The sequence below is a fragment of the Notolepis coatsorum genome, assembly GCF_963971535.1.
Source record: "Notolepis coatsorum genome assembly, chromosome: 6".
NCBI lineage: Eukaryota > Metazoa > Chordata > Actinopteri > Aulopiformes > Paralepididae > Notolepis > Notolepis coatsorum.
In genome coordinates, this window is record NC_140170.1 from 182,930,488 (window position 1) to 182,955,858 (window position 25,371).

Here is a 25,371-nt window from a genome sequence, read left to right on the forward strand (position 1 = left end):
CACATGGATCCAGTCCGATTCTTGTAGATACAAGGTCTTCGTGGGAGTCAGAATCACAGAGATTCAAGACCTGGTAGGATCAGCGTGCTGGAGGTACATGGACACGAAACAGAACCCAGCCGATGTCATCACACGGGGGATGTCCCTAGATGACCTCACACGTCACAATATCTACAGTGACGGTCCTGAGTTCCTCAAGCTCCCGGAGGAAGAGTGGCCTACCCCCACCCCACGGGAGGCTAGTCAAGAGGAGGCAGAGATCAAGAAATCTATGTTCTGTGGGTTGACACACATCCCAGTCCCCACTGACCCTAACATAGACGACTGCCTCACCTTTGAGAGTGCGCAGCTAAAAACATTCCTGTGGCACCACCCTGAGGTTCCCCCCACTACCGACATTGACGCATCGAACTACGCAGAGGCAGAACTCCTTCTGCTACAGCGAGCCCAAAGAGACTCGTTCCCCGATGAGCTAGACTGCCTGCAGGGAACAAAGCCAATCCCGTCAGACAGCAGACTGCTCCACTTGGCCCCTGAGCGCGACACCCATGGCCTCATCAAGGTGGGTGGTCGTCTGAGACGGGCCCCGGACTTAACGGATGACGTCAAGTTTCCTATAGTCCTCAACAGCCGACACAAGGTCACTGAGCTCATCATAAAGAAATACGACGAGGATGTGCACCACGCTGGGGCAGAGAGAGTCTTCGCTGAGATCCGACGTCGTTATTGGATACTGCAAGGAAGAGAAGCAGTACGACGCTTCCAGCGGACCTGTCTAGACTGTCGCAAGTGGCGAGCACAGCCCAGCATACCCATGATGGCCGACCTGCCTCACTGTCACACCCGACCCGTGGCGAGGCTGATAGAGTTGCCGAGGCTCCCTGACTCCCCTGATGACGACCATGACCCACTGACTTTGTAGATTGCCCTACTCCCCACAACAGACATTGAGCAGTTGACTGGACTATTAATCTGTCTCCTTTAACTAATTAGGTGCGGACTAATTAGGAGGCGGCTGTTGTGAAGGGCCAGATTAAACTGAGAATCTACCTTTATTGTTTGATATACTCTGTATATTATTTATATATATACACGGAATATCCCTTTACCTGCGTTCAAACCAGAGTAATATTCGCTCTCCTTATTGGACAGCGCCCCTAGGCGCCAGCGCGCAGGCCCCCAACGGCAGGTTCAAAGACAAGTTCAGGCATGTCAGGACATGCCCGGAGACAGCGTATTGATACCAGTCAAAGACTGCGGTTTGGGACTAGATAGTCACTTAAGTATATATACGGCGCAGGTGCGCAGAGTTGTTGTTCATCCCGAGTCAACGTGCAGTGAAGTGAGCAACCGTGCGTCTAACAGAGCGTTGAGAACCACGTGCGAATAGAATAGTAAAGTGTCAGAGTTTAATGCAGTAACGTCGAGTTCGACCTAATCTAATGTGAAGTAAATAGTCGTTCATTTATTGTATATCGTGCGGCCACAGTTTGTTCATGTGTAGCATTACCCAGCGGTTCGTCGTGTCTTTAGCTAGTGTACTTAGCCAGGGTGTGTGGCCTAAATACGTCGCCCACACCCGAGGAGTCCTAGGCGGAGAACCGTTGGACATGTACACAGGAGAATTGGCGTTGGCGATTGCAGAACCATTACTGGTTGGATTATATTGATTTGGAACGTGTTACCCGGAGAAGAGCATCGTTGATTTCCACTATCGTTTGGGATTCAACCTCGTGAGGATTACAACTCGGGCTGGCCTCGTGGACGGAGGCTGGCTAACTGTCATCAATGCTATCGAGCATTTGGATTACAATTATTGCTTTGCTGCTGATCAAGGGATTTACAAGGACCGACTCCTGTACCTGGAGTCTCTTTATTCCTCATTGAATCAGACTGAGTACCCGAACATTCCTCTACCCTCCAGGCCTTACACCCCCGGAGGGAACCCATTGTCTCCAGGCGGTACCAGTGTTGCCTTATATAGTTGCTATTATACGACAGTTGGTGTCAACTTAGACCCATCGTAGGATTCCTGCTATTCTTAGTGACTCATGCTATTGACTGACTTTACGCATATTCTTCGCCATACAAGCGCGACCCTAATTCTCATTCTGTAACCTAATGTTGCATAATAATAATAAAATACCCTCAAATACTATTTCTTTGTCAATGCCGTGTTCTTGTGGGTGTTCACCATCTATATTTGATGTACTGTCTGGCCAGTAATTAAAGTACATAACTAGCAGTGGTTTAATCTATCACAATCTTTAATACAGTCAGGGTTTTGTAACCCCTCAGTTACATTTATAGTTTTAAGAGTTTTGTCTGTACCAACAGTAGGTGCATTTAATGTGTATGACCGTCAGTCACTTATAGACATCGGATTACGGGAAACGTACCGACTAGATTACTCCCTGGATCAGCTTTCTGAACCGCAGCAATGGCCTGTGGAGATTCTGAGGACAATGGGACCAGATCCTGACCCCAGGAACAAAGGAATCATCAGGCGGAGAGGGAAGAGAGCTGGGATCCGTAATAGACTGAGAACCAGACGACACCGAATGCCACTACCCAGTACCATTGTACATATGTCTATACTGAACACTGTGACCTCATTTTCTACTTCTAAATTACATGCTATACTATGTTATTTGATACTATCTTGTCTAGCACAGTCTCTGGAGCGTAACAGTAAGAAGCATTTTGTATGAAAGTATTCTGTACTTCTGTATGACAACTATTAAAAAAAAAAAAAAAAAAAAAAAAAGTATATTGCTAGCCAATCAATCAATTGACAATAAACTGGACGACATCCGAGCAAGGATTCAATTCCAGAGAGACGTTAGAGACTGCAATGGACCGGTCATTGGACTTGCAGCACCTCTCATGAACATTACACCACTGCATTTGTGTTTATCTATGTTTATTAATTTGTTATCTGTTGTGCTCACTTGTTTGTTGTCTATGTATCTGTTGTGCCCCATTGTCTAGTCTAGTGTATTCTCCCCCTGTTTGTATCTATGTGTTATGAGGCCATGTCCTCACGTATATGGATCTTTTGCCAAACGCACATTTTATTCCACGATTGGGCCTCTCATCCACACGTAAAGGGTGTTTTCAGAGACATAAACGGAGACTTTCTTAAACGCATTTTAAAGTGAAGATTTTCCAAAATATCCGTTCAGTGGATCCGTGCAGCCACTGTAAACGCATAGTCTAGATAAACTATGACGCCACAGCTCACTACGCATGCTCAGACTGTTGTTCCATCCATGGCAATACAATAGGCGCCCGTAGCCTTGAAGCGCACAGAAGCAATAAGATGGACAGCGCCTGGTGCTGAAATGTCATTCAAACTATCCTTACTTATATATGCGACGGCACGTGAACAGTACAATGCAATTAATGAATGTCTTGTTGTAATTAGTATATATAGTTTGTGATAAGGACTCGCCATATTTAGTTTCAGAATCCGTTGAATACATTGACATTGTATCTCTCCGTCGCCCAGTGCAAAGAAGTAAAGCATTAAATCGTGACATATCTAGATTGGTTGTTTCCTCTGGACTGCATCTAATCCACCGCTATATCTATCTATTTATTATCTACTGTATGTCAATATAGCCAATGGAAATGCTAGGAGTGGTGAAGTGGGCTGGGTGAACCAATCATTTCTCTGTCGTCCTGACCGCGATCGTACCACCATGGTATTAGGGATATTGCTTATCGCCACCTGCTGGCCCGCATGCTTGTTGGAGCAATTCATATGCGTTTATGTGTTTGTGTCTGGATGGGGATTTTTTTTTAAACACTGTGGTGTGGACAGGGATTTTATTTTAAACGGAGCCTGAGAATATCCGTTTGGCAAAAGATCCATGTACGTGAGGACATGGCCTAGTCTCCTCATGTCAGTATGTTACCCCAGGCTGTTCAGTCTTTCCCACACAGCTGGGTCTTGTTTCCAATCACCCTCATGTGTCAATTAGTCTGTGTATATAGTGTTGTTGGCCCTGCTCTCCTGGGCTCGGTCATTGTTCATGTTACCCTCGTCCTGTGTGTTGTCAACCTTTTGTTTCTCCGTTCTTATCAGTGAGTCAGTTTTGTATTGTTTGACAGCTCTAGATGGGTGCAGCCACTTTGTGGTTGGCTATGCCACACAATAGAGATAAGGAATGAGGAAACAAGGAAGGTTTAAAAACGCACCTCTCCATCACGGTCCTACAGAACACTGAGACAGTTGTACTGAACACAAGGTAAGATTAAGAAATGATATTCAGTGTAATGTTGAATAGGGAATTTAGGAGTGATTCTGTTTAATCTAGTTTATTATAATTTCTTTAACTAGTTGTCTCAACGTAATTTAAACGAATCGTTTGCACTGGCTGTGGTTTTAGTTGAATATTAGGTGAATATTAAATAGCAAGATGACTGGAAGCACCGATGGAGGGCCCGTCCGAGGACGACCTAGATATGAAATCACATTTAGTTGATTCAATGGGGGGGGGCGCGAATGCAACAAGGGTACATGACTATTTTAATTTTTGCATTGAGTTTTTTTTGTTTAAAAAAAATATATGCAAAAAGGCTACAGAAAATACAAGTTGAGAGTTTTTTGTATGTAGGCCTACAATAACAAGAGACCAGTGACCGTAACAGATATGTCAGTAATAGTAGTTATAATACAAACAGTGGTTTTCCTACTGTAGTACCATATCACTTTGCCTAACCTTTGTTTGCTTTGCATTTTATGCTAGATGAAGTTCTTAATTCTTTCGGCGATTCTGACGGCATGTGCTGCAAAACCTCAAGGTACAGTAGCCAACTGTAGGCTACATGATTCTGTTTTCTTCACTGTCAAATGTTGTGATTGTAATGTTTTAACTGCAAGTTCAGGCGTATTTATTGTGAAGGCTACTGTATTACCGTTTCCACAATACAGTTCATTCTATTTCTGATTCAGATTGGGTTTGGAATGGAAATGCTCTCTTTGAATCTCTTGTCTTTCTTGATATTTAGATCTTTCAGGTAAAATGTTCACCTTCCCACAAACAACCGACACGGCTCATGTGAAGCTAAGCACGTCCAGAGAGGATTTCGTGTCGATAACTGTCTGTCTCAGGTAAGAAAATCATTAAAAGCTATGATTAAATCCACTGTGTTTCTGGGTGTGGCATACATTATGTAATTCATTGTATTCCTACAGGTTCTTCACAGACCTCAACAGAGCACATGCCCTTTTCTCACTGTCCACAGACACTTTTGCTAATGGCTTCCTGATATTCAAGGGTGGTCCTGCGGATCAGCTATCGTTGCATAGTAGGAACACACAAGCAGACTTTGATGGTCAGGACTACACACCAAACAAGTGGCATTCGATCTGTGGCAGCTGGGAATCTACGTCTGGACTGGCACAGCTGTGGCTGAATGGAAATCCTAGTTCTAGGAAATTCACCAGCTCGGGATCAGTTGCAGGAAACACTATCGCCACCTTGGGACAGGTAGTAAATAATACTTTACTAGATAGTTTTTCCATTTCAAATGTTGATTGTTAGTTTATTATGTTAATATCTCAATGTCCTCATTATGTGAGACCCCCAAAATCAAATATGACATGATATTGTGCTCTTGTCATAATTGTACTCATCATTCTACTGTTTGTCTATTGTCTACAGGAGCAGGATACACACGGCGGGGGTTTTGACGCTAACCAGTCCTTTGTTGGCATGCTCTCTGATGTCCACATGTGGGACCACGTCCTCTCACCTTGTGAGATCCAGCGCTACACAGATGACCTGAACTTTACCCCAGGGAACGTGCTCAACTGGAGGGCCCTGGAGTTCCAGATCACAGGACAAGTGCTGCTGGAGACCAAACAAGTCAACTGTGTCTCCTAAATCAAGACCTTGAATCTTTAAATTCACCACCTTACATTATATTTGATAGTATGTCCAAGGTGAATGTTAGTTGAAAATCTGCAACTGATTATAGATTAGTATTAAATGATAAGTACTAGAATTAATGCAGTTGACGATTTATTTTTGCTTCCTCTTTCTTCCTTCTTACTATTATATGACATAATCTATCTGTGACGCTGAACATCTTGACAAAACACACATTCTTCCACTAGCAGGCCAATTTTATTATATGAATATAACCTCAAGACTATTTTGTCATTCAAAATGTAATGACTGGAGGATGCAAGACAGATGTAACTAGACTAGAACTAAGCATTGGCTGAAAGTGCCTAAATCACACATTTAGTCTATGCCCCTAATCTGAGAGTTGTTAATGATTTAAATGTTCCTGTTGACAATGCATTTTTCCTACATTTTTTTTTTACAGCTTTATTGGCTAATATCTGGCCCTTCAGAATATATATATAAAAAATATATATATATATCGGACCAACTAGGCTAGGCTATATGTTAGCTATAATGTCCAAATAGAGAAACTACCACCACCTAAAGAATGCTTATTATACGTTGTTTTATCCATGTTGAGAGTGAATAACAGGTAGGCAGCGAGGTGCAATGTAGATTGATTGATTGAAAAGTGTATTAACAGATTGCAGAATGGGTACAGTACAGCTCAATACATACAATTGTTAAGGGGATGCAGACCAGAGAAAGACTTTCGTCTTGTTTACATCAGGGTCCCCCATTTTCAATTCATCATAACATATATGACATACATGACATACAGATAGACAGTACTGCTACATCTATACATTTATGACATATCAGATTTGCAAATACAGTACTGTTTGTGATACAAAAGTGTCCAGAAAAGGAGTGTATATACATTTGGCGTAGAAACTGTACATTGGAGGAGGTTGGATGGGTGGGGTGGGGTTGGGTGGGTTGGGTGAGGGCTGTACATTGGAGGTGGGGGGGGGGGGGGGTTGGGTAGGGGACACACACACATTTTACACTGTACATTGGAATACTGACAAAGCCTTACTTGGTAATTTACTGTACAACTAGGTTAGGACATTTGTAGGGGCCAGTTTCGAATTGCAGTCTCACGTAGGTGTTTTTTGAGAGTGTTTTTGAAAGTGGGTAGTGATTCACATTCCTTTACAGCTTTGGGTAGGGCGTTCCACATTGATGTGGCATAATTGCGAAACGTGTTTAGTCCCTTGTTTGAGCCGAATCTGGGTTTTACATGATTTGTGGAGCTCCCTCTGGTGTTGTGATCGTGGTATTCACTGACTTTTGGGAAGTATTTTGACATGTACATGGGTACCTTGGTCGCGTAGTGTATCTTGTAGACCAGGGCCCCGTTCCCCGTACCTGGATAACTGAGTTAGCCGGATAACTTTCGGTCAAGTCTGACTTAAGCCGGACTTTCCCGTTCCCCGAAGCTGGATTGTCTAAATCACCATGACAACAGATCAAAAAGTTTGAGCCTGGTCGAGAGCAGGGTTTAAGTTCAAGTTAGCCGGATGAACCATCGCCACGCCCCCGCAAAGAAGTGACAGCGCGTTTCCTGAAATTATTCCCACAGTCTAGGATCTGCATTATACCATTCTGAATTACGTTTTTGCGCTCCATTCTTCCAGAGGGGGCTTTTGAAATGTAAAATAGACCCAAAATGCTGATACTAAATTCACTTTGTCCTAAATAATGCACGTTATATACCGTGGCGCTCGCTCGGTGCAACAACAACAAAATAAAGAATATTCTAAACACGGGTCTCTCGTTCATTAATGTATAAACAATGAATTTATCCCATCTGGCACAGTGGCGCAGCAGTAGTGCTCAATCCTGGCAACCCGGCGACCGGTGTTCGAAACCCCGTGTTTCCAATATAATTTTTTGGAATATAATATTAATGATTATACGCAAAGGTAGCCTAGTTTTAAGTTAAAATATTATAAATCTACATGCATTGAGGATGTCATTCTTTATATAGCTCTCAACGTGCACCAAATTGAATTATTCCTATATTGCAAAAAGAAGGAAAAGACTAGGTTTCGAACCCCGGTCGTCTGCGTGAAAGTCAAAAGAAGAACCCGTTACACCACAGTGGAGATAAGTAAAAGATCGACCATACATCAATCAATGGGTAAGAGAGCCGTATCGTTATTCTGTATAACAGTTTAACTAATTATTTTCGCTAGCAAGATCTCATTTGATTATTCAATCCAGCAGGCAAGTTTAAAGAAATATAATCTGATTGATTGAGGTAATGAGGGACTTAAAATTAGCCTATAGATAACGCATTTAACTTGTCGGCGAGGCGATTGAGCCGTACTGCAATATGTTAATAAAGTTTTAAATCAATTAATCAATCAATGCCGCTAGAGAATCAGGATCTCTGCTATCGATACGTGCTGGCTTTTCAAATGAAGCGGCCGTGCGCACTTATCCTGGGTCTCAAGTCTGGTTTGAGTTAACGAGACTGAATCCACCTTCGAGGAACAGGAAAATCCCGGCTTCAAACATCGGGTTAACTGAATCTGGATAATGTGACTCTTGATCGACTTAGTTGAACCAGGTACGGGGAATAGGGCCCAGGCCCATTGCAAGTTGCTGTACTCTGTCGTCTACTCTAAGCCATCCTAGGTTGTCAAAGTGCTTGCTCAACCTTTAAAAAAGTCGGTGGACAGCGCCTGATGCTGAAATAACAAACAAGCCACACCACATGGTGTGAGATTAAAATATCAGTTCAGTAAGTCATTCAAACTTTATCTTTACTTATATATGACTGACGGCACCACACATGTGAACAGTAACAATGCAATTAAACTGAAGTCAAATCAGAGCAAAAAAATCTGAAGATGCGCTACATTAGGTATATAAGGAATTACAACGAGACATTTATTAACTAAATAAAAAATACTATTAGGCTTTTAACCCTCTAAAGCCGGGCGCAACACTAGACATGTTTTGTAAAACATTAAATATCTTTGGATTTGTTTGTGATAAAGACTTGCTTTATTGTAAAATGTAGTGCATCTCTCAGAGAATGTGCGGATGTAAAGCATAGAATCTCGAAATATCTAGATTGGTTGTTTTCTCTGGACTGCATCTAATCCGCTGTATCTATCCATTTATCATATATCTATGTCTGTCACTATAGCCAATGGAAATGCTAGAAATGGTCACATGGACTGGGAGAACCAATGGAAAATGCCTATTGTTTCTCAATAGTCCAGTGCGCTCCACAGAAAGGGCCGTCAGATAGACGCATTGGTTGCGTGTAATGTAAGATAGACCGATAAGAGAGAGGCGCTTGTCTCTGGTTTTATAATAAAATGGCAAACAGACAAAGGTATAATGTTCAGTGCAAATGTATATGTTGGTTACAGTTTATTAGGCCACCTATGCAGCTCGTTTATTTTGTCCATTATCTGCCTCTGCCACAAATGTATGTCTTAGTTATAAGGTGGTCTGTCACAGAGTTAAAATGTTTTCACTATCAACATATAAAAATAGCCATTGTAACTGAGGGGTACAATTCCCTGACTGTATTACTAGATATGATACTTACTACCACTACCTTTGTACTTAATATTCGGCCACCCAGTACACGGCATAAATATATTATCATGAACACTCTCACGTAGATGAAACGGATCCAACACAAATGTACGAATTAGAAACAGGTCTTTATTTCTACACAGCGATGGTGTGTAGACTAAGCACTTAATCACTTAATTACATTTATGAATTGAAATAGTATGCACTTTTATGGCAAGGAGTATTCGTCGGTATATCAATAGAGAATGTCCAATCTCTGAAGGCGCAGGTGGTAAATATACGACCTGGAATAGTTAAGGAATAACAGCAATGATACTTTAATGATTATATACTAGATACACTAGAGGGGGTTAATCCGGTCGCTTGTAAGCCGACAGGAGTAGGAGGGGGGGGGGGGGGGGGTAGAATCCGGCTGCCTCGTCCGGCCAAGGGTATCCCAGGTGAACCCACTGTAGTGCCGTTCAATGCGCCGGCGATCCTTGGACCACAGATGAAAGCAGGTGGACTCTTTGTGGGCCGGCTCTCTCCGGTCCACGGGGGAGAGACGTGAAGCGACCTCGTCTTGCAGAGCGTCTCCTCACCTTGCGTCCTCTCCAGGGGGGGGGGGTTCCAACACACGGCAGTGTCGGGGGTCTTTATCCATGGAATAATCAAAGTATCCAAAGCATAATCCGTGCCTGGGAAGGCGGGCTGTCGTCGGTAGAATAATCCGGTATACAGGTCCACTCGCTCGTCGGCTCTGGGGCTCCTCGGGTGCAGCTTCACATAGGGTCAACCACCCTGGGTAAGCAGCCAGTTCTCTGCCCGAAACGATGGGGTACTGACTACGGTAGTATTCTCACCGCACGAAGCACTATATATTAACAGACTATTATTAGCTTAATAGACTACGTCCAACTCGACGATATAGTGCCAAATATGACTATTCAAATATTAATATACACGATGTCTCAATACCGATGGTAGGCCGAACTTGGCCTTACTCCCACACGTGGCGTCGCGGGGAGGCTTTACGTCTGTCACTCTATTGGAGGGTAAGAAACTGGACTGAAAAGAAAGTCCTACTTTAGTAGCGCAGTATATATACGCACTATGAACAAATAGTCCCATTAGTGGTGCGGTAGCCAAATTCCTACGCGGAACTAGGACTTGTTCGTACATGTCGAGCGGTACGTTTGAACTGGGTCTGAGGGGGTATGGCAGCCTGGCACCAAGGTCTCGACCAATAGTAGAATGGAGACTATTATGGGATGTTCAGTAGGCTAGAATGGATATTCAATGCATATTGTACAAGGAATATACAAGGGATATCAGGGAATATTAGAGAATATACAAATACAATTAAATATATATATATAAATAAATATATATATTCGGTTTAATCTGGCCCTTCACAACAGCCACCCCCTGAATAGGTCCCAGACCTAATCAGTTAAACAGAGACAGATTAATCGCGTTGTCTATTTACACATAAGGGTTTGCTGTAGGGGTCAGTCAACTTCACAAAGTCATAGGGTTGTAGGGTCATGGTCATCATCGATTGTGTCTGGGAGTCGAGGCAGTTCTATGAGCCTCGCCGCGGGACGGGTGTAAGTGCGACCCTGGACGAGCACTTCAGCTGCTCGGACCTTGCCGTCGGCACCGGTGATCACTTTGCTTACGCGGCCGGCCGGCCACATAGCTCTGGGCAGTGATTGATCAATAATCATGACGACTGTTCCTTCTGTCAAATTGTCTCTCTCCTTTACCCACTTCTGGCGGGTCTGTAGAGACGGTAGGTAGTGCAGTAGGAAACTGCTCCTGGCGTGATGTACATCCTCATCGTATTTCTTTATAATCAGCTCTGTGACCTTGTGTCGGCTGTTCAATACGATCGGGTATTTAATGTCATCCGGTAGATTGGGGGCTCTGCGTAGGCGACCACCCACTCTGATGAGGGTGTGAGCGTCGCTCTCGGGGGCCAGGTGAATTAATCTGCTGTCGGATGGGACGGGCTTTCCTCCCTGTAGACAGGCCAATTCATCGGGGAACGAGTCTCTCTGGGCTCGCTGCAGTAGAAGCAATTCTGCTTCCTCGTAGTTAGCTGCTGACATATCAGCGGGGGACTTGCACTCCGGGTGGTACCGCAGGAATGTTCTTTGTTGTGCACTCTCTATGGACGTGCAATCGTCTATGTTAGGGTCGGTGGAGGCTACGGTGCTCAATCCACAGAACACAGACTTCTTAATTTCCACCTCCTCTGGACTTGCTTCCCTCGGGATAGGCATGGGCCACTGTCCTTCCGGGAGTCTTAGGAATGCGGGGCCGTCACTGTAGACATTGCGACGGGTGAGGTCATCCAGGGGCATCCCCCGGGTGATGACGTCAGCTGGGTTCTGTTTTGTATCAACGTAGCGCCACTCTGTTTCTCCGGTTAACTCTTCGGTTAAGTCTTGAATCTCGGTGACTCTGACTCCCACGAAGACTTTGTACTTGCATGAGTCCGATTTGATCCAGGCGAGTACCGTCGTGGAATCTGACCACAGGATTGTTCTAGACACCGGTATGGTGAGCTCACGTTGGATGAGCGTGGCTAGGTGTGCTCCGGCTAGGGCTGCGCAGAGCTCTAGACGTGGGATCGATTGTTGCTTGCGTGGGGCTATTCTCGAGCGGGCGAGGACAAATGCTGTGTAGATCTCTCCCCCCTGGTCTTGGGCCCGCAAGTAGGCTACTGATCCGTATGCGACCTCTGAGGCGTCACTGAAGACGTGTAAGTCCATTTTACATGTCTCTGGCCTCACCGTGGGTGGGAAGTAGCTTCGGCGCATATTAACGCCTGGGAGTGAGTGGAGCTCCATCTCCCACTCTCTCCAGGTGGATGCAAGGTGTGCGGGAATGGGGTCGTCCCAGCCCTGGTCCTTGTCCCACAATGCTCGTACAATCATTTTTGCCCTGGTGGTGTACGGTAGAATACATCCTAGCGGGTCATATTGTCGGGCGAGTGTTGTGTACACACTCCGTCTGGTGGTCGGCGCCGCCGCCGGCCTTCCCTGCTCCGTAGTCAGGGGCTTGTGTCTGTAGTGAAGCGAATCTGTTTTGAATCGCCACACCAATCCCAGGGTCATCTCCTGGGCTTCTCCCGGGATTGTAGCCATCCAGGTCTCGCTGCTGGCTGCCTTGTCCTCGGAGGAGAGGCTGCGCAGTACTTGCGGATCGCTGCTGGCCCACTGCCTGAGATCAAAGCCGCCTTTGATCAATGAGGCGCGGAGTTTAATCAGGAGAGCCTCGGCTCCTTCCTGGGTTGAAAGGCTTTGTAGACAGTTGTCTACGTAGAAGCTGTTCTTTACGCTGTGTCGGACCTCTTCGTCCGCTGCTGGGTCCTCTGCTACATGTTTCTGTAGTGCAAATGTCGCACAGCAGGGGCTGCACGTCGTTCCGAAGGGGAGGACTTCCCATTGGTAGATGGCTGGGTGCTCATCTCCTGGCTTCTCTCTCCATAGGAACCGTAACAGGGGCTTGTCCGCCTCTACTAATCTCACCTGCAGGAACATTCCTTTAATGTCCCCGCTGATGGCCACTTTTTCCTGGCGGAAGCGGAGTAGAACGCCGAGTAGGGAGGGGCCGAGTGTGGGACCGGGCAGTAACTCTTTATTCAGATTTTGGGATCCGATCTGGTAGCTGCAGTTAAATACTATGCAGTCTTTACCGTTGTGATGGACCTTGTGGTGGGGCACGTACCACGATTGAGTGGTCTGGTCAGCCTCTTTAATGTCCATCTTTGTGACGTGTCCCGCTGTGATGAGCTTCTCAATCTCAGCGCGGTATACACTCTCTTGGGCGGGGTTCTTGGCTAAGTGCCGCTCCGTGTTCAGCAGGTACCGTTCTGTGGCGTCTGTCTTGGCGTGGAAAGTAGGCATTCCTTCTCGCCGCAGGAGTGGCGTGGCGTATCTCAACACGCCGTTGACCGGGACTCTCTTGGTCCCTGTCTCGAGGAGGTGAATGGCGTAAATGTCATCTTTAGAGCGAATGTCTTTCTTTCCGTTCTTAAAGGGCATTTGTTCCAAGGTCCATAGCCGCTCTACGTGTTGCAGGAGTGCGGTTTCTCCCTCTGTGACTCGGGAGTGGAGACATCTAGTGGCTGTACTTCGGTTGAGAGATTTGGCGAGCGGGCCTTGGAGAGTCCATCCCAAACGGGTCTCGACTGCTGCAGGGCAGCCTCGGGGTCCGGTATGAACCCGGTCTATCGGGACAATGAGGTCTGCATGGTCGGAGCCTATCAACAGGGTCGGCATAGCATTGTCTATGAGCGGGATCGGTAACTTGCGCAGATGTGCATATTTCTCCATCAGCTTGGCGACGGGGTATGTGTATCGCGACAGTCCTATTTCTTGGCTGGTGAAAGCGTCTGCAATCTGGTACCGTCGCTCAGGCTGGCCGCTTGCTGCGATAGAGAATGAGACATTCTCGCCCTTTATCGTCTTCAAATCTCGTCTTATTGTCCGAATTGTCATTTGGGTTTCGCTTCCCCGCAGCCCTAGCTGGGCCGCAGCGGAGGCGAGCAGCAGGGTCTTCTCTGACCCGTCATCGAGGACGGCGTAAGTGTCCAGGACTTTATTCTGGTAGCTTAGTGTCACACGCACTACTTTTAGGAGTACTCGGGCTCCACTGCTGCTGGCGGGATCGATGTACATGACGCTCGCTTTGCGGCTGGATGGTGCAGGTGAAGGGCGCCGTCTGTTACTGTCGTGAAGTATGTCCAGATGGGCTCCATCGCACTTGGTGCACCTTTTCTTTAAGCGGCATTCGGCTGCCATGTGTGAGCGCGCACAGCGAAAACAGCGCTTGTTGGACTTTATCCATTGACCTGCTTCCTCCGCGTTCAGCTTGGGGAAGGAGTCACATTGCGCTAGCCAGTGTTCTTTCTCACAGTAGGGGCACACTATCTTCCACTTCTCCGTTCTGGAGGGGGTACTGTGGCTCCTGCTGCTCGGTACTGACTCCGATTGGTGCATCACAGTCACCGATCTTCTTTCATCATTTAGTCGTCTGGTTCCTTCTCTGGAGCCAGGGGTGCTCCGTCCGAATGTATCTAGCCGTAGGCTGCTGACTTCTCTCGCCAGGAAGTCTGCTAGATCGAGGAGGTTCGGTTCGGGGCCATTCGGGTCTCTGTGGTCCCTCTGCCGCCTAAAGCGCTCCTGACGAGCGGGCGGCAGCTTCTCCAGGATCCTTTCCACATTTGAGTTGGCGTAAAGTTCATGCCTCCCCTTCTCTCTTTGCGCTCCCAACATCCCTACCAGGGACTGCACTCTGATGGACAGGTCGTCCAGTGCTCGATTGTCTATTGCTGGGGGTAAGCGGTCGATGTGTCGGATCTCCTGGATCACGTAATCCCATATGCGCCCATACCTCTGGTCCAATGCTACCAGCGCTGCTGTGTATGGGGTGGTGGAAGTCGCGTAGGCGAGCGCTATATTATGTGCGCGGGGTACCTTTAAGTGCTTCAGTAGGATGGCGTATTTATGGCGTTCATCCAATACATCCACCAACATGGTCTCCAGACACATGCGGAGTTCTGTATACTGGGCCCGGTTCTCTTGGGTGAAGTCGGGTACCATAGGCGTGCCAATGTATGACGCTGACTGTGGATACATCGGCGAGCGTTGGGGGAGAGGCCTCCTAGGCGAGTCTCCTCCCGCTCCTTGGTATGGGCTGGTACCGGCAGTGTACCATGGCCCGCTTGTCCAGGTGCTGTTCCTCGGTGCGGGTCGTGCGTCGTGCTCACCCGGGTATAGAGTCGGGGGTCTGTAGCGCAGCTCCGCGGGAGTATAGCCTGGGCTGTACCGGGCCTCCTGGTCCGGTAGAGTACTGTGCTGTCTTCGGGCGTGGTTCTCCTCCTCTTCCTCTTCGTCTTCAGTTAGGTCATCCAGTGCCAGTCTCTGGTTTAGCCTCTCCACAGGATATGCTGCTCCTTCCCGGTTGCTAGGTCTCGCTTGGACCGGTGGGGGGAGGTGGTCTGTGGGGGGTATAGACCTCGTCTGTTGGTCAAGTTCAGGGTTGTTTACTCGGCTAGGGGATGCCGCCCTGGAGGTGTGTCTAGACGAGTTCCTGGAGCCTCTGGCGGAGGGAGAGGGTGTTGTCCGTCTGATCAGCTGTTCTATTAGTTGCGACTGCTGTCTGTCGCGCGCTGCGTCCCGTTGAGCACCGGCTCGTTCTCGGGCCACATTCTCTTCCATCTGAATGCGTCTTATTTCTAGACGTATCTGCTCGTGTTCGCTTCGCTGCTGGATCTGCAGTCGGTCGCGTTCAGCAGCGGCGTTCAGGCTGATGAGGAAGGCCTGCTGTAGGGCCCTCTCTGCCTCTGGAGAAGGCGGTTGTATAGGGGAGCCTTCCCTCGGGGTACTCCTTGCGGAGCCTTGGAGCTCTATCTCCACGGTGCTCTCCCCGTCTTCTTCCGTGCCGAGTTCTCTCTCGGTAGCGTTGTATTCCTCCCGGGACTCATCGGGGACTACTTCTTCAGTACTGGCGGGGTGTGAAGTCATGTCTGGTTCCCACTGGTCCCCACCGTGAACTTGGTCAGTTACATTAGAGCCCGTAGGGGCCTCTATGGTCGGGGTAGTCTGGGCGTTGGGGTTAGACATACTTTTACTTTCTAGTTTTACCGCGCTTACTGTTAGTAGAAGACTAGGTTGTTGACTGACAGCGTAAGCCTCTAAGTACTGAGGGAGCCGTCGTTCGCGCTGCGGGCGTTGGTTAGGAGGATCGTTTCGTGGAGTGTTCATCATAGGCCATTTCAATATTAATAACACTATATTAATATTACACTAATTACCATCCGGCTCGAAGGACCAATTGTAACTGAGGGGTACAATTCCCTGACTGTATTACTAGATATGATACTTACTACCACTACCTTTGTACTTAATATTCGGCCACCCAGTACACGGCATAAATATATTATCATGAACACTCTCACGTAGATGAAACGGATCCAACACAAATGTACGAATTAGAAACAGGTCTTTATTTCTACACAGCGATGGTGTGTAGACTAAGCACTTAATCACTTAATTACATTTATGAATTGAAATAGTATGCACTTTTATGGCAAGGAGTATTCGTCGGTATATCAATAGAGAATGTCCAATCTCTGAAGGCGCAGGTGGTAAATATACGACCTGGAATAGTTAAGGAATAACAGCAATGATACTTTAATGATTATATACTAGATACACTAGAGGGGGTTAATCCGGTCGCTTGTAAGCCGACAGGAGTAGGAGGGGGGGGGGGGTAGAATCCGGCTGCCTCGTCCGGCCAAGGGTATCCCAGGTGAACCCACTGTAGTGCCGTTCAATGCGCCGGCGATCCTTGGACCACAGATGAAAGCAGGTGGACTCTTTGTGGGCCGGCTCTCTCCGGTCCACGGGGGAGAGACGTGAAGCGACCTCGTCTTGCAGAGCGTCTCCTCACCTTGCGTCCTCTCCAGGGGGGGGGGTTCCAACACACGGCAGTGTCGGGGGTCTTTATCCATGGAATAATCAAAGTATCCAAAGCATAATCCGTGCCTGGGAAGGCGGGCTGTCGTCGGTAGAATAATCCGGTATACAGGTCCACTCGCTCGTCGGCTCTGGGGCTCCTCGGGTGCAGCTTCACATAGGGTCAACCACCCTGGGTAAGCAGCCAGTTCTCTGCCCGAAACGATGGGGTACTGACTACGGTAGTATTCTCACCGCACGAAGCACTATATATTAACAGACTATTATTAGCTTAATAGACTACGTCCAACTCGACGATATAGTGCCAAATATGACTATTCAAATATTAATATACACAATGTCTCAATACCGATGGTAGGCCGAACTTGGCCTTACTCCCACACGTGGCGTCGCGGGGAGGCTTTACGTCTGTCACTCTATTGGAGGGTAAGAAACTGGACTGAAAAGAAAGTCCTACTTTAGTAGCGCAGTATATATACGCACTATGAACAAATAGTCCCATTAGTGGTGCGGTAGCCAAATTCCTACGCGGAACTAGGACTTGTTCGTACATGTCGAGCGGTACGTTTGAACTGGGTCTGAGGGGGTATGGCAGCCTGGCACCAAGGTCTCGACCAATAGTAGAATGGAGACTATTATGGGATGTTCAGTAGGCTAGAATGGATATTCAATGCATATTGTACAAGGAATATACAAGGGATATCAGGGAATATTAGAGAATATACAAATACAATTAAATATATATATATAAATAAATATATATATTCGGTTTAATCTGGCCCTTCACAACAGCCATTGTTTTTGTTACCGGCCCCCCATACAATGGCTTGGAAGAAATTTGGCCCTCGGCCAAACTTAATTGCCTACCCCTGCACTAGAGGGCGCCCCTAAAAGAAACATTTAAAGGGGAACTATCTTATAAATGGCCTTAGCATTGTTTCCTAGCTATGTGAACTTATACTAATATGATCTATGTCTCAAAATTCTCATATTGGCGCATTCTTCCAATTCTCCTCTCACAATATTCACCCTCACTGAACTGAGTCACCTGAAAATGTGATGATTTGTGATGTCAGAGAGACACCGCTGCATGTTAATGTTGAGATACAAGATGAGCTGCACACAGTGGCTGGAGCCCAGGCTCAAAACGGCTCGAGATCTTGAGGTAGAAAAATGCTGTTTTTGAGGACTTGATTAGAAATACAAAACAATGAATAAAAAAAATATATATATATTACAGAGGTGTTCCATAGACTCACAGGAATTGTGTAAAAGTGGCCAAATAGGCCTAGAATCAGGTGAACAGGCTATAGGGAGAGTAGAGACAAAGTTGAAATTTTTGGAAATGACAGTGTAGCAGACTTCATAAGTCCTCCTGGCCTGATGGTGGCGCTAGAGGAAAGGGCATAGGGTCACCACAATCAATAGTGTTCTTCCGCTAGGGGTCATACAGGTCATGTGCAATGTTTGAAAAGATTCCGATGAAAGCTAATGTAGGATCTTCTGCGGCGGCGATCGGGGTGAATCTATAACATCCCTGACACTGTTGTCTATTATGTCATCGACATCTACTCATCTAATTATTCTTGTGATCATTTTCAATGTATGTTCTGCAAATGTATCATGCCAACACCACCCCTCCAAACTGGCATTGAATGGATGTAGCCTGGGTGTATTCTTCTTTATGCACAATAAAATTTGACCTGCAGTACTGTTTGAGTCATGTGTTTATCCAACCAGTGAAGCTTCTGTCACAGGTCGACCTAAATCGACCCGGACGTAAGGATTACCTTGGGGTAGCAGGTTCCTAAACAACAACACAGTGGATTGAAGAAATAACAAGGAATGCTTTATTGTACAATTAATGAAAGACAGTGGAAATTGATGATGAAAAAAATTATGATGATGAACTTTTCTTCATGTTAGTCTAAAAATGAATAGGCAACCAGAAATGATTGTTAGTCAATGGACACCTGCCATGACTAAGATGGTACACATTCTATAACCGGCCTCTATGGCCTTTCTAGGTAGACACACTACTAAACTCTTTTGTAAATAAAAGGAATTTTGACGAAAATAGACACACATTTAGGAAAAGTCAAGGACTTGTGTCAGAGTGGCTTTTAGTTCAACAAAGCTATTCTAAATTCAAACAGTCAAAATGACCTCTTTCTAGTGTTAAGGGAAAATAATATAAGATACACATTATCCTGAGATTGTGCTTCATACAGTAAAAAAGTAAAGACCAAACACTATATAAAATATACAATATACAAGTAAAATGTACAAAATACATAAATGAGGTAGAAGAGGATATGTAAGAATAAATAGATAAAATATGGTGTAATGTTTAAAAAGCGTTTAAAGTGAATGTTAAGGTGGATGTTTAAAGTTAGTGCATGTGGATGTTGTGTGCAATGGATGTAGAATGGATGAGTTAATGTTACAGTGAGGCCACATTGGTCAACTGCCTCCCACGGCCTCTCCCTCCCCCAGCAGTCAGTGGCGCATGCTGCAGCCTGCAGGTAGGCACGGAGTCTGTCATTTGTGGCAGACTTTTTCAGTAAGGATTATGTTAGACATGTCTTTACTATTGAGTGGTAGAACTTCTACCACTCAATACAATAAAAGTGTTCCACCCGTACCGGTCCCGAAATGGCATCTGGTCATACCGTAAATCCTCTAATAGTGGAGGGTACTCGATTAAAGGACGGGCCTCTTATAATGGACAGGGGTTTAATGCATGCAGACAAATAAAGGCCGGTCTCCAATATAAGGTCGCAAAAAAAAGTATTTATTTTTATTTTTCGTGCCGTGATATAGAATGAGATAAACTCTTGCCAATGCAAATCAAGTGCTGCCTCCCGCTACACTGACTATACCGTACATTAACGTGTCCCTCGCGTTAACATTAACTTTAGCGCTAGCCGCTAGCTAACGTTGTCATAATATCTAGATCTGTGGTGTCAGCTGGATGATGTTGACTTTGTTTGCAAACGTTAACGTTCGCTATCTATATGGCGTTGGCAGACGAGGCTGGCGTTGTCCAGTTGACACATTACCAGATCATGATGCTATGATAACGTTAGCTAAAGCTATTGCCTTATCAACAACTCGATTCGACTGAGGAAATCGAGAAGGTCTGTACCACACGCTAAATCGTCCCCGGACCCCACAACTTTTAGACAGTTCCAACTTCAGTGTGTGAATTACGTTAATCCCACAATTACTCAACTGCACTCAATATTTAAATACCAATGCTAGTCTAAATAAATGTAGACAGACAATGAACGTATTAAAAAGATATATAATAATAATAATGCAATAAAAGTTCATTTCTATAGATTTTTTCCAATTGATTTATGCGCATGTGTTTCCCATGTTGTTATGGTTTGTAACCGACCTCAAATGCAACGGCACAGACAGGAAGTTCAGAGTTAGCCAAATGCTAGGGCGTATTTATTTACAGAGTCAAAAGATGGATAAGGCACAGTAATCAAACAAACGGGGAGACTGCCTCCGGCAGAGTCATCAGCCGCTCTGCAGAATCCTCCTGGCGACAGTGGTGGGAATTTGGCATATGATGTTGTAGCGGCTCTGCAGATACTCCCAGCTCTTCCTCGAGGTGGGAAACGGAGAAAAAGAGAGGTATCAGTGTTTTCCCCAACACACAATTAGCAGAGTCAGTGCAAACAAAAGATGTCTTCAGTGCTTCTTCTATAACACACAATCCGGCTGAGTCCAGTGCAAACAAAATTATATCTTCAGTGCTTCTTCAATAACACACAATCAGAATTATCCAGAGCAAACAAAATGATCTCTTCAGTGTTTCTTCAATAACACACAATCAGAACTGTTGTGAAGGGCCAGATTAAACCGAATATATATATTTATTTATATATATATATTTAATTGTATTTGTATATTCTCTAATATTCCCTGATATCCCTTGTATATTCCTTGTACAATATGCATTGAATATCCATTCTAGCCTACTGAACATCCCATAATAGTCTCCATTCTACTATTGGTCGAGACCTTGGTGCCAGGCTGCCATACCCCTCAGACCCAGTTCAAACGTACCGCTCCACATGTACGAACAAGTCCTAGTTCCGCGTAGGAATCTGGCTACCGCACCACTAATGGGACTATTTGTTCATAGTGCGTATATATACTGCGCTACTAAAGTAGGACTTTCTTTTTCAGTCCAGTTTCTTACCCTCCAATAGAGTCACAGACGTAAAGCCTCCCCGCGACGCCACGTGTGGGAGTAAGGCCAAGTTCGCCTACCATCGGTATTGAGACATCGTGTATATTAATATTTGAATAGTCATATTTGGCACTATATCGTCGAGTTGGACGTAGTCTATTAAGCTAATAATAGTCTGTTAATATATAGTGCTTCGTGCGGTGAGAATACTACCGTAGTCAGTACCCCATCGTTTCGGGCAGAGAACTGGCTGCTTACCCAGGGTGGTTGACCCCATGTGAAGCTGCACCCGAGGAGCCCCAGAGCCGACGAGCGAGTGGACCTGTATACCGGATTATTCTACCGACGACAGCCCGCCTTCCCAGGCACGGATTATGCTTTGTATACTTTGATTATTCCATGGATAAAGACCCCCGACACTGCCGTGTGTTGGAACCCCCCCCCTGGAGAGGACGCAAGGTGAGGAGACGCTCTGCAAGACGAGGTCGCTTCACGTCTCTCCCCCGTGGACCGGAGAGAGCCGGCCCACAAAGAGTCCACCTGCTTTCATCTGTGGTCCAAGGATCGCCGGCGCATTGAACGGCACTACAGTGGGTTCACCTGGGATACCCTTGGCCGGACAAGGCAGCCGGATTCTACCCCCCCCCCCCTCCTACTCCTGTCGGCTTACAAGCGACCGGATTAACCCCCCCTTAGTGTATCTAGTATATAATCATTAAAGTATCATTGCTGTTATTCCTTAACTATTCCAGGTCGTATATTTACCACCTGCGCCATCAGAGATTGGACATTCTCTATTGATATACCGACGAATACTCTTTGCCATAAAAGTGCATACTATTTCAATTCATAAATGTAATTAAGTGATTAAGTGCTTGCTCTACACACCATTGCTGTGTAGTAATAAACGCATACTTCGACTTCGTACATTTGTGTTGGATCCGTTTCATCTACGTGAGAGTGTTTATGATAATATATTTATGCCGTGTACTGGGTGGCCGAATATTAAGTACAAAGGTAGTGGTAGTAAGTATCATATCTAGTAATACAGTCAGGGAATTGTACCCCTCAGTTACAAGAACTATCCAGAGCAAACAAAATGATATCTTCTGTGTTTCTTCAATAACACACAATCCAAATTATCCAGAGCAAACAAAATGATATCTTCTGTGTTTCTTCAATAACACACAATCCAAATTATCCAGAGGGGTTTGGTTCCACTCACCCAAGCGCAACGCGTAACGGGTAACAAGGCGCAGCTCCAAACAGTTCTCACCAGAAAGGTCCTGGAGAGAATATAGACCAGGAAACAGCAACGGGAAAAAAGCAGGCAAAGCAGTTGTATTCCAGAACGACCCGACAACGATACAAGGACGGTCCTGGTATATAAAGCCCTCTGGGGCGCTGATTAGCACACACATCAGGTGCGTGATGGTAATTGATACTTAACCTCGAAGTGTGCGTTAGGCAACGGACCAATCATCACAGCACCCCAAGAAGCGTGTGGCGGGGAAAGAACCAATCCTCACAGTACCCCCCCCTCCACGGGAGCCACTCGGCGACCCACTCGGCCCCGGCCTGCCCGGATGGGACCGAAGAAAGCCGGCGATCAGGGGCACTGGAGAGGGGGACAGAGACAGAGGCCCGGAGAGGGGGACCGGAGACGGGGACAGAGGACCGGTGAGGGAGGCTGGAGACGGGGACAGGGACCCGGTGAGGGAGGCCGGAGACGGAGACAGAGGCCCGGAGAGGGGGCTAGAGACAGGGACACAAGGGGAACCCCGGGACGAAGGACTGGACGCCGCCTGAAGGCACTGGGCATGACAGGAGGGGCTCCACCCCCTGATGGTGCCGGAGGACCAGGCGATGTGGGGCTCATGCAGCGCGAGCCAAGGCCTGCCCAGGACTACAGGGACAAGAGGAGAGCTGGTGATGAAAAACTGGAGTCTCTCAACGTGGTTACCAGCAATGGTGAGAAGGACTGGACAGGTGCGTTGAGTGATGTCAGCCAGGCGGCGATGATCCAGCGCGAAGACCTCCAAGGGCCTCTCGAGGTCCTCAAGTGGAATGTTGGCCCGGGTGGCAAACTCAACGTCCAGGAAACTCCCATCAGCACCAGAGTCAATGAGTGCACCCACCGTCGCCCGCTGGTCCGCCCAGGCTAGGGTGACGTTCGTCAGACGGTTAGGTGGTGCACGGGTGGGGGAACAGGAAAAACGGCTCACCAGGATCTCCCGGGGTCCCGGCGAGCCTGGTCTTCTTGGCCGGGTAGGGCAATTGGAGACACGGTGTCCATCCCGGCCGCAGTAGAGGCAAAGGCCGGACCTGAGCCTGGACTCCTGTTCGGCCGGACTAAGGTGGGTGCGTCCCAGCTGCATGGGTTCCTCCTCGGTCACAGCTCGGGAGGGAAAAACCCCACCAGTCACGGAGGGGGCAGGACGGTCAGCACTGTAGAGGCGGCTGCCGGGAAGGGAAGCCCCTGAGCGGAGGTCGATGGCACAGTCGTAAGGCTGGTGAGGCGGAAGGGCCTGAGCCCGGGACTCACTGAAAACCTCCTCGAGGTCGTGGTACTCGGGGGGTACGTCTGGGGGTCCCAGTCGTGCTCGCTCACGCCTTCTCTCCCGGAGGCGTCCGTCGATGCGGATAGCGAGGCTGATCAGGCCCTCGAGAGAATCGGGCTCCTCCTGGGTCGCGAGCTGGTCCCTTACTGCGTCGTTGAGCCCCCTCAGGAAGGTGAGACGAAGCTCTTGATCGTTCCAACCGCTCTCTGTTGCGGCCAGTCTGAACTCCAGTGCGTAGTCTCTGACACTGCCACTGTCCTGCCGGAAGGTGCCCAACCGAGCTCCTGGGTCCTGGCCACGGGCTGGGTGGTGGAAAACCCTGCGGAGCTCCGCCACGAAGTCTGGGTAGGAAAAACAGAAATCAGCCCCCATTGCCCAGGAGGCAGTAACCCACTGTGCTGCTCGGCCCGTGAGCAGGTTAGTCATGTAGGCTACTCGGGATCCCTCTGACGAAAAACGGCTGGGTTGATGAAGGAAGACCAACTCACACTGCATGATGAATGTGGCACAATCCTCGAAGTTACCCTCGAACAGACGTGGTTCGGAGAGACGGGGCTCCCGAGGTGCGAGGTCTGCCGCGGGTGGTGAGCTGGCTGAGACTCCTGGGACAGGTGGGGTTAAAAGCAGAGTGTTCAATGCAGTACTGAGAGCCTGAAGCTGGTGCAGAGCAACAGCCTGCTGATACCCCTGGGTAGTCTGCTGGGTGGCCAGAGTGTCAATGGCATCCAGAATAAGCTGGACCTCGGCCCGGAGGTCCTGTAAAGCAGCCGCAGCCGCACCCAACTGTTGGGTGTGGTCGTTGACCAACTCGATCTGGACCGCCAACGCTGCCCTGACCCTGTCTGTGTCGGCTGAGGTCGTCATGGTCGGGTCGTAATGTTATGGTTTGTAACCGACCTCAAACGCAACGGCACAGACAGGAAGTTCAGAGTTAGCCAAATGCTAGGGCGTATTTATTTACAGAGTCAAAAGATGGATAAGGCACAGTAATCAAACAAACGGGGAGACTGCCTCCGGCAGAGTCATCAGCCGCTCTGCAGAATCCTCCTGGCGACAGTGGTGGGAATTTGGCATATGATGTTGTAGCGGCTCTGCAGATACTCCCAGCTCTTCCTCGAGGTGGGAAACGGAGAAAGAGAGAGGTATCAGTGTTTTCCCCAACACACAATTAGCAGAGTCAGTGCAAACAAAAGATGTCTTCAGTGCTTCTTCTATAACACAATCCGGCTGAGTCCAGTGCAAACAAAATTATATCTTCAGTGCTTCTTCAATAACACACAATCAGAATTATCCAGAGCAAACAAAATGATCTCTTCAGTGTTTCTTCAATAACACACAATCAGAACTATCAAGAGCAAACAAAATGATATCTTCTGTGTTTCTTCAATAACACACAATCCAAATTATCCAGAGCAAACAAAATGATATCTTCTGTGTTTCTTCAATAACACACAATCCAAATTATCCAGAGGGGTTTGGTTCCACTCACCCAAGCGCAATGCGTAACGGGTAACAAGGCGCAGCTCCAAACAGTTCTCACCAGAAAGGTCCCGGAGAGAATATAGACCAGGAAACAGCAACGGGAAAAAAGCAGGCAAAGCAGTTGTATTCCAGAACGACCCGACAACGATACAAGGACGGTC

The 25,371-nt window shown here is 47.1% G+C and overlaps 1 protein-coding gene across 1 annotated transcript; it reads left to right on the forward strand.

Annotated features, from left to right (window-relative positions):
• The first annotated feature begins 4,220 nt into the window (after nt 1–4,220).
• LOC311230213 (serum amyloid P-component-like) lies at nt 4,221–6,004 on the forward strand. Its single transcript, XM_084316423.1, has 5 exons — nt 4,221–4,253; nt 4,755–4,809; nt 5,017–5,119; nt 5,204–5,498; nt 5,673–6,004. The coding sequence occupies exons 2-5, from the start codon at nt 4,755–4,757 to the stop codon at nt 5,892–5,894; spliced, it is 675 nt and encodes a 224-aa protein (XP_084172549.1). The 5' UTR covers nt 4,221–4,253; the 3' UTR covers nt 5,895–6,004.
• The last annotated feature ends 19,367 nt before the right edge of the window (nt 6,005–25,371 follow it).

Coding starts and splice junctions, on each gene's coding strand:
- LOC311230213 (XM_084316423.1), top strand. CDS start 4,755: ATGAAGTTCTTAATTCTTTCGGCGATTCTGACGGCATGTGCTGCAAAA. Junction 4,810..5,016: donor ATGTGCTGCAAAACCTCAAG/GTACAGTAGCCA, acceptor CTTGATATTTAG/ATCTTTCAGGTAAAATGTTC. Junction 5,499..5,672: donor CTATCGCCACCTTGGGACAG/GTAGTAAATAAT, acceptor TATTGTCTACAG/GAGCAGGATACACACGGCGG.